Source organism: Panicum virgatum, chromosome 9K (genome assembly GCF_016808335.1).
Source record: "Panicum virgatum strain AP13 chromosome 9K, P.virgatum_v5, whole genome shotgun sequence".
In the NCBI taxonomy this organism is placed as follows: domain Eukaryota; kingdom Viridiplantae; phylum Streptophyta; class Magnoliopsida; order Poales; family Poaceae; genus Panicum; species Panicum virgatum.
Genome location: NC_053144.1, coordinates 28,007,844 through 28,017,138, shown reverse-complemented (window position 1 = coordinate 28,017,138; position 9,295 = coordinate 28,007,844). Strand labels below are relative to the sequence as shown.

At 44.4% G+C, this 9,295-nt stretch overlaps 1 protein-coding gene across 2 annotated transcripts; it reads right to left on the bottom strand.

Annotated features, from left to right (window-relative positions):
* Positions 1-1,746: 1,746 nt before the first annotated feature.
* Positions 1,747-8,077, bottom strand: LOC120651105. Of its 2 annotated transcripts, none has more exons than XM_039928474.1 (5): positions 7,591-8,077; positions 7,349-7,498; positions 6,721-7,245; positions 2,966-3,006; positions 1,747-2,879 (listed from the first exon to the last, which is right to left on the bottom strand). In XM_039928474.1, the coding sequence occupies exons 3-5, from the start codon at positions 7,112-7,114 to the stop codon at positions 2,058-2,060; spliced, it is 1,257 nt and encodes a 418-aa protein (XP_039784408.1). In that variant the 5' UTR covers positions 7,115-7,245; positions 7,349-7,498; positions 7,591-8,077; the 3' UTR covers positions 1,747-2,057. The 2 variants fall into 2 exon arrangements, with proteins under 2 accessions (XP_039784408.1, XP_039784409.1); XM_039928475.1 differs by having other exon boundaries at positions 7,618-8,075.
* Between the last annotated feature and the right edge of the window lie 1,218 nt (positions 8,078-9,295).

The following is a 9,295-nucleotide window of genomic DNA, read 5'->3' as shown; positions in this document are numbered from 1 at the left end:
CCCCCACGTGCGTCTCCGGTCGTGGCCCGCGGCGGAGCTCAAGCCTCGGCCGACCGCGGGGCTCCAGTGCCGCCCCCCACGTGCGTCTCCGGCCGCGGGCTCGAGCTCGGACTTCCACATCCGCGGGAGGCTCGGCACCTCGTGCTCGACGGTTGGGGACGAGCGCGAAGGACAAAGGGGGCCAGCGCATCGACAGTTTGGAGTTTCGTCCGTACCGCGCTGTATGTCTAGAGCCATTGCTCCGTCCGCAACGATGCAGAGCCGTTTAGAGTATCCGCTGCAGCAAAATTTTCTCCATATACTACTGGAAGTTTAAGTTGCGGACGGGATAGAGAGTCCACTGCGGACAGCCTTAGCTCGCTTCTCTCTCCATCTTCTCTCACCTCCACGTAAGCCGAAATCTGACGTTAGCTAGCGATTTCGATACCTGTTGGAGGAGGCCTAATGGCTGCCTGCAGCCACCTGCATGCTGGCTGCGGCCGAACAGCTTGCAAATTTAGGTGTCTACTGTTGCCAGTGGCATCACATCTGTCAATGGAGCAGCCAAAGAAAACTCTGGTAGGAGAACGAACACTAGGCCTACATCGCTTTGCTTCTGTTGTCTATCTGTTCTGCTGAAGCTTGTGAATCTCCCATTTTTGTAGCTTGTTTAGAACATGAGATGCAAGCTGTGAAGGTTCGGGTCAAAATTTTGTTGGTCTTCAAAGTTGTAACTATGTGTGTTGCAGGTTTTTAACTTGTCAAGTGTTAATTTCTGTTTCAGGCTTCATTTGCGCAATTGTGATTAAATAGTAATTTTGTTATGAGTAACAAGATCTGTGAGATTTATATGATTTGAGAAGCTGAAATGGTATGGTATATTTTTTTTATTCTAAAAACTCCTCCGAAAGGACCTCTAGGTATCTTGTTAAAAGCCTGAGGCTATCTTTTAAGTTGCTTTTGAAAATGCCTTATAATATATAAGGAGTTGTTTAGTAAAATGCCTCAATATCTGACTTTTAGAGGTGTTTTTTTTAAAAAAATGCCATGCGCGACTTTTCCCTTCATTGAAGACCTTAGCGTTTTCAAAGCGCCTTGGAAAGTCATTTGAGGCGTTTTTAGACCCTACCGAGGCGTTGTAAAACGCCTTGTATTAGCTTCTCTCATGTAGTGCTCACCTATGGCGAGGATGGTGTGGTGTAGTTTGGCCACGAACCAAATTGTGTAGGCTACAAGGCTTATTACTAGATGTGTGCACACATTGATCCTGCATAATGGTTCGTGCAGTCTGTCCTTTTGAGTCTAGCACAACTAATTTTAGACTGGGTCCGTCATAGCACCATTTTTAAATATTATCTAAAAATAAACAAATATTTCTACACTATATAACAAAATGACTTCATGAAAATCGATTAATAACAACTAAAGTCCGCCTCTTCCATCGCTACAGCCGCGGCCGGCGGAGGAGAATATAGTAACATGCTGAACAGGGCTGTGCTGATGGGCCGGACTAAAAATTCCAAACGGCAACAGAACGACACAAAGGACGCGACGTAAAAAAAAAAAAAGAGTGCTGGCCAAAACGAAAATTAGTGGAGTATCGGTAATGAATCCCGTTCCGATCGAAAGTCTCGATGCAGTGTCAACTCTAAACATTCATCCGCCACAACATTAACTAGTAACACCTTACGAGTTATGACCATAGAAAGTTAACAAAGTAGGGGTAATTGTGACAGTACTCTCGTAGAACTGGATTGGAAGTTAGAGACCAGTTGACCCACGGTCCTACACTCTTACATTCCCAGCATAGACAACTTCATCAGGAACAGTGTCAGCCCATAAAATTAATCGGTACAGATACAAGGCAACATGCAGAAGTGGCAATCCTGATAACTGATAGGTCAATTTAGTCAGCTACACAGGTATATCTACGTCATTTCCTAGCCGGGCCATCAAGCCATGTCAACATCTATGCGACTGTGCCCATACATCTTACCTTGCGACCACAACAATGCAAGGTCTTGAACATTACCTACGGAAGGGCACTAGGAAGCTACATGCAAGCACTTTTTGATGTTTCAGCCAAGTCTTTCCCAGGATCTCCCTTCAAAGAGGCATGCCTCTTGTGACCACTCCCGAGTTAATAGTGCAATGCTATTTGATCTTGGTATCTGGACAGCCCCAGCAGCACACTCTCCAGCATGAGCACAGCTCCAAACTCGAGAAGGCCCTTCCCCTAGGGAACGCAATCTTGGGAATCCGTTTTTTAACCTGCAAATCGACCAGTGCTCGGTATCTTTACCAGCCAGCTTGTCGCACACAGGGCAAGGAGGGTCATGCTTCTGCCCCTTTGGAGTCGTCCGCTCCAGGCACTCAGCATGGTAGACATGGGAGCATGGGAGAACACCAGCAACCGGCAAATCTCCAGTGCGCACAATTCGACGAGAACCCCAAGGTGATCTCTTAGTCAAAAGCCTCTCACAAAGGTCACACCTTGTTTTCTGCATTATATTATTAGAACGCAGTGGTCCAGCTCGATCAGCTTCAGGTCGTTCTGATACATCAGTAAGATCCATGCTACTTGCAGCACTCCAATTTCCTGACTCCCCATGATTGCCACTGCCATAGTCCATGGGACCTGGAGAGCGAACCTCTCCTGTTCCCTTGTACTCAGAGTGCAGAGGATTGTTGGAGCTTGCACTGGCAACAGGACTTTGATTTCCTTGTGCTTCTAGTGCATGTTCTGGAAATGAAAGAGGATGGACTGGCTTTGACAAGAATGATCGACGACTTGGGAAGTTGCGGGGCGTTGATGAGTATGATTTAGGTAATATATCATATTCACTTCCCTCAGAACGAGAGGAGGTGGAACCACCACTATTCTGCTGTCCTGATATTCCCTACACCAAAGAGAAAAAAACTGTCCCCTAAAGCGTGAAGGGAGAAATGAATATAGCATAACATCAACAGCTGGCCTATTGCATACCTCTGACAACAATAAAGCACCAATCGGCTCAGCAACTGAAACTGCATAGTAAAAAACACCATTAACACAACGTGGATATAAAAAGTTTAAAACACCCAATTAACAAAACTGGTCGTATTGTAAAGTTCTTTGGAAAATGGTTGCATGGACCTGCTTAGCCATGTCCACATGATGATACACAATCACTGTATTAAGCAATTAAAAAAAATGCTAATCCAGAAGAAACGAACAGAGCCCTTTAGCCATGTGTAAAGGCACAAATGATAAAATAAACTATATTACAGAACAAAAAAAAACACTTTGAAGAGATACATAGATAATCTAATCGGAGTAGCAAATGCATCATCTTGCACTCATGCTGACTATAAAATTGTATACTAATAATTGAAACTAGGAGTGTTTTAAAGGCGCCAAGGCGACCTGGGTACGCCTGGACACCTAGGCGACAAAGCCTCACTATTGTCCAAGGCGAGATGCCGAGATGGGTCAGCCCGAACGCCTAGGCGATGCCTTTGAAACACTGACTACAACCATGCCACATATTATTGATCATTCAATAATGCAATATTTCAAAACAAGAATAAATTTTGCTAAGACATTAGTAACTTTGCACTGCTACCGTTTTGGTATGGGAACTACTTTGCCTAAAAGAAAAGGGTTATTCAGAGTTGAGATACTCAAATGGTTCAGCTAGAAAGAAAGAACATATCAACCAGGTAGATACTTCAATAGACCAGCAAATCTTATCCAAAACAATCACAATATCAAAGTAACTAGTGACAATATAACATGTGGGATTATTGTGGAATCATAGGAAATTACGAGTATCATAAAAACAAGACTAGATATAAGTGACATAACACTTACCACCTAAAGGTCTCAGATGCTCTAGCAATTTAATATATTTTAAAAACATTAACAATGTATCATTTGTCATTTACTTCCACAGCCTAACAGCAACAACAGAAAATATTGTAGGGGAGCACCAGAATAGCTTTTCTTTCAATAGCATATCTTCAATATTTTATTCTATCTTGTTTCTATATCATAAGAAGCTGGTATTATTTGTAGGGTAATTTTATCCATGACACAGCAATAAGAAATGCAGTAAAACTCTCTCCATCATGTTCAGCCTCTCTCTCCTCATTCTCCTGGCATCAAGTCATGTTGCAGAACCTACCACAGGCACCTATACCTACAATGTATGATATAGAATCTTAAGTCCTAACATGCAGCAGCATGACAACAAGAAGTCATTTTATAGAGCCAGTGGAAGGTTTTTATAAACTACCAACCAGGCAACCACTACTAGGAACATTCGTTTCAGGGGCAATGTTCAGTGACCCATTGCTAATTAATTTGGGCTCAGACACACTCTGAAGTCTGAATTGACCTAGCACCCAAAGTTAGCATGTTGCCAAAACATTTTATAGTGCATATGTTTTTAACGCAGAAAATATAACTCATCAGGGATCACATCTCAACATGTTGCCAATGCTGGATATCATGCAGACCCAAGCTTAAGTGTCAGTTTAAAACAATAGTATAATCATTGAGCATGGGCATGGCATTGGTTACTCCGTACCAAGAAAACCCTTGGGGATAAATGATCATTCCTAAATTTGATGGTGGTAACATGTAGCCATATATCTCTAGAATGCATTTAACAATATGACTAAAACTTGAAACATATGATCATTTAATCAAAAGACAAAACAGTTTAGATTCCAGGAGCCATCATGAAAAACTATGCAACCAGTAATCTGCAATCTAAATTTGGAAATATATGATCATCCAGCTGTGGCATAAATTTTTTGCAAACTAAATGACGCCACATTTGCACTCCCAATTTCTGGGATCCCAACTTAATAGCACGTACTCCCTCAAGTAACAAACAAGTGACAATTTGGACATCGATACAGTCTCCAAAATACAACTTCGACTACAATTTTTTGTAACACATAGGATAATTATATTCTTATGAAAAAATTCTATAATAATCTACTCATAATTTGTGACTGGAAGGAGTATTAGTTGCACAAGTTATGTTAGACAGCATTAGTTCAAACCTATAAAATGGACTTACTGACCTAGCGGGCCAATTACTCATGCAAGGGGACAACTCATCTTAATATAAATTATAGCATTTGAGATTAATGTCTACAGCAATAATGATCACTAGTCAATGGTCAAGCTACGCCAATGCTATTACAGAACCAATTTGAGAAAAAATGAATGGTCATTTGATGAATAATCTGCCAGTTGATCATCAAGGAATTCAACTCAAAATCAAGCTAGCAATCATAATTGAGGTTTCGAAAATCACTCAAAAATCATACACAAAATAACAGCATGTGTCGCATCAATTGGTTAAGGTTTTAGAAGTTCAGTCTGCCACTCTATCCAGTAAGACCCTTGTTTCCACTACACACAGTACACATCAGCCCCAACCAGCAGGAAGGCTGCTAGTGGTTAAACCATTACCATACTTGCAAAATCCATTACTCAGGAGTCAAATAAATGACCATCTGCATTTAGAAGTGTCCAGAATTGGTGAAGCAAATTATGATTTTGCTTGCATTTATATTTGATGAAACAATATTTGTTGTTAGGCCAAACATGGTTGTTAGGCCGCCGCCTCCTGCTGCACGAGCCGCCGCCCCGGCCCGCGCCCTCCAGCACACCCTCCAGCACGTGCGTGCCTCCGCGCACGCCGCACCGCGCCAGTGTCGCGCCGCCACAGCCGCCGCCACCTGGCTTGGGGCCTCGGCCTGCTAGATCCGCTCCTCCGCCGCCGGATCCAATCGCGGGAAGGAGTGGAGAGGGTGGCCGCTGGCTGGATCCGGGACAGGGAGGAGCGCTGCTGCCTGGTGGGCCCGCCGGGGAGAGAGGGAGGAGCACGGGAGAGAGGGGAGAGAGATGGGTAGGGGGGAGAGAAAGCCTAGCTCTTCATACCAATTGTTAGCCCCAATGAAAAACTGTTTCTCTCAACCCATGAAAGCCCAAAGGGCAGTCTAACATATATATAGGTGTGGGAGACTTAGCCAAGTCACCACTTTAACCTCAGTTCTTCCTAGGCAGCCACAAGAGGCCAATAAAACCACCATGTGATCCCATCAACAGTCAAGATCACCCCGGGGGGACTATACCTAGTCCTATCTAGTAATATAGGTAGATACATAGACGCACATATGTGAGACTTATCTAACATACATTGATGCTAACTGCTATCAAACGGCAATCCAGTTGCAGATAAATGGCAACGATATTGCTATATAACTAATGACAAGTTTCTGTTGTCACACTAACAAATTTTGTTATGGCGGCAGTTATGGAATCTAGCATGCCTATGATCGTATGATCTCAATAAATCAGCTATCAATTTGTCAAGTCCATGAGTTTCTCTTGAGCTCTTAGTTGCTCACCCCAGAAAGGAAATCAGGTGCAATATGCAGTTAGCCCTTAAAAAACAGTAACTTTTATTACCAAAGTGGACTCTAAAACTACAAGACTAAAAAAACTATTTTCCATGCCAACATAACATCCTATATAGTTGGTGCAACAAATATGTTAAAATAAAACAGCAGTAGAGGATAGTTTGACACAATCTTTAATTTGATGCATAATCATTAGTCAATAGAGAAAGCGAAATCAATGAATGTGTCTCAAGTTTTGAACAATCTTGGGCATGCTTAGCCTGCGAAATGTTAAGGAAGCAACTGGAACTTCTGAAGGATAAAGATAATTACACATACCTCTCATGTATTCATCAACGCTAGAATCATGCAGTATGGGCAGCATAACATGCTGGTTCTGGAAGCTGACATCTGGGCTGTTGAAATAGGAAATGGCACCCTCAGATGTAGAGTAACGATGCTCTTGCGGAAGTTCATTCCTCTCCCAGCTCCTACTAGCCTCTTTACTATTTGATGATAGTGATGACCCGTAATTCGCAGCAACCCCGCTATCACCACGGGATCCATAAGACAACCCTTCCGAATTGATCCTGTACTCCCACCCCCTAGACACAGGTGGGGAGAAGCCAGCATTAGTCCGCCAGGTCTGGTCGCTTCGGCCAATAGAGGACCACTCCCGGCTCGCTGTGCTTGTCCCATGTGGCCGCGCTGCCACGCAGCATAATGAACCCATCCCAATTAGACTTTAATACAGCACTCTAAGCAGCATGCAAATCCATTCCCAGATTTCCTTGCTGCAAATCCACCAAAAGTAACCCTAATTCCCTATTCAGACAGCATGGCTGAGCACCTAGCTCCTTCAATCTGTAAGGCAGAGTAACTGACCTTAATTTCCGAGAAACCGTTAATGATATGCAAGATAAATCGATTAAGAACAAGAAATGACAAGGGAATATCACAATTTTACCACTATGTTCGGTTGCTGCCATCACCGCTAAGTAGGAGTAATAAAAATGCCCCTGATTGTGGCTTACTAGTGGGGTGTGCTTCCCGCTAGTCCCGGCTCCTCCCTAGCGGCCAACGGCACCGCTCCACCCCCGGGGACGGGCGGAGAAACCTGCCATGGCCACGAATCACAAGTGAGGGTGGGCGGCGACCCATCTAGGGTTAGGAAGGGGGAGGGGAATGGGGAATGGGGACTGCCCAGACCTTCTTGACGGGGGAAGCGGTGCATACCGGTGCTCCGGAGCAGCTCGGCGTCGGGTGGCGGCGCTACTGGAGCAGGGGGGGGGCGGCGAATCGGGAGTGGAGCAGCCTGGTGGCCGGCGAGCGAATGCGGAAGAGAGGAGAGCGAGTCGAGTTGAGGCGAGGCAAAGAGAGCCCCTAAAATTCCGCCGACTGGAGCGGTTTGGCGGAGCGGGAGCCAAAAAAAATCTGCTCCCCGCGGCTCCTCCTCGCTATTTCCCACCTTGTCCTCGGGAGGGGAGGAGGAGGCGGACGGCGGCCTACGGCGCGCACGGACGCAGGCGGGAGTCCGCAGCGCGCATGGAGGCCACCTGGAGCCGGGCGGGCTGGCGGCGCACGCGGAGGCGGGCGGGAGCCGGGCGGCCGGCGGCCGGCGGACGCGGGGGCGAGCGGGAGCCAAGCAACCGGCGGCGAGCGCGGAGGTGGACGGGACACGGGAGGGACCGATGCGAAAAGCGGGGGGGGGGGGGGGGGGGGGGGGGGGGGGGGAGCTAAAAAACCACTCCACAAGAGGGATGTGAATTTTTCTATGTATTTTAAATAATTACGATGAGTTATTTTACCGAACCTTCTACGGGCAAATTAAAGCTAAAAAATCACTCCACAAGAGGAGCCGCAGTCAGAGTTATGCCGAAATAGCCCTTAAATAATTCTACAGTTGGAAAAAAATATTTATGCTAGATGAATGACTGGATAATTTTTTTGATGTTTACTACCAACAATGCAATACCCTTAATTGCTTAAAGTTCGAGGCAACTAAAATAACGTGTAATTAGCAATTTTAAGCTATCGAAAACGTCACGAAAGGGCCTGTAGCCTAGTGGTTACAAGAGCCTCAGTAGCACCTGAGGTCCTGGGTTCGACTTCCCGTGGAAGCGAATTTTCTAGAATTTAACAACGTTGTCTGTACTGTGTTTCTAAAAATAACTATTGAAAATGTCAAATGATACCAAACGGAGCATGTATGTATTCGACATTGCTATCTTTTCTGGTGGAACATGCTGGGAAATAAATATTGTATGAATCAGAATATATCTTTCTTAAAAAAATTCTTAGATTGTGATCAGAACAATCAAAATATCAATTTTCCAAACAAATCCAACCAATAAAGCCACTTCATATATTCTGTTTTAAGTAAATTGCACACATCATACAACTTATATAGTTGTATCATTAAATTGCAGAATGTACAAACAAATGCATGAACTTACCAAATGTTTGCATGCTGTAGCTTAGATCACAAATACTTTTTCCAACATAGATCACAGATATTAATTAACGAGCAGGAGAGCAAAAAATGCAAAATTGGCATCTCTAAACCCATTCCTTGCACCTCAAATCTTTACTTCATTTCCTGCAAGAGAAAGTTGTGGTTGTCGCAGCAAGTTCTAATCCAACATCACGTGGATATATGTATACACCAGTGTTAGCCTAAACAGTAAACGCTAAACAGTCGACGTTTAGCTATTTATTCGGAACTAACAGCCATTTAAATGGATTAAACGGTCATTAAATGGGATAATTAGCTGATTAAACGGACACAATTAGCCACTGTGTAGAGTTTACACGGCGCGTACACGGGATGAACGGCTGTGTAGGCGAACAGTGGTGTACACATTTGATAAGCTCATGCATCATTTTGCATGTTTTATAACTTGTTGAATCAAGG

Coding starts and splice junctions, on each gene's coding strand:
- LOC120651105 (XM_039928474.1), bottom strand. CDS start 7,114: ATGGGTTCATTATGCTGCGTGGCAGCGCGGCCACATGGGACAAGCACA. Junction 3,007..6,720: donor CGTTGATGAATACATGAGAG/GTATGTGTAATT, acceptor TTTACTATGCAG/TTTCAGTTGCTGAGCCGATT. Junction 2,880..2,965: donor GTGCTTTATTGTTGTCAGAG/GTATGCAATAGG, acceptor TCTTTGGTGTAG/GGAATATCAGGACAGCAGAA.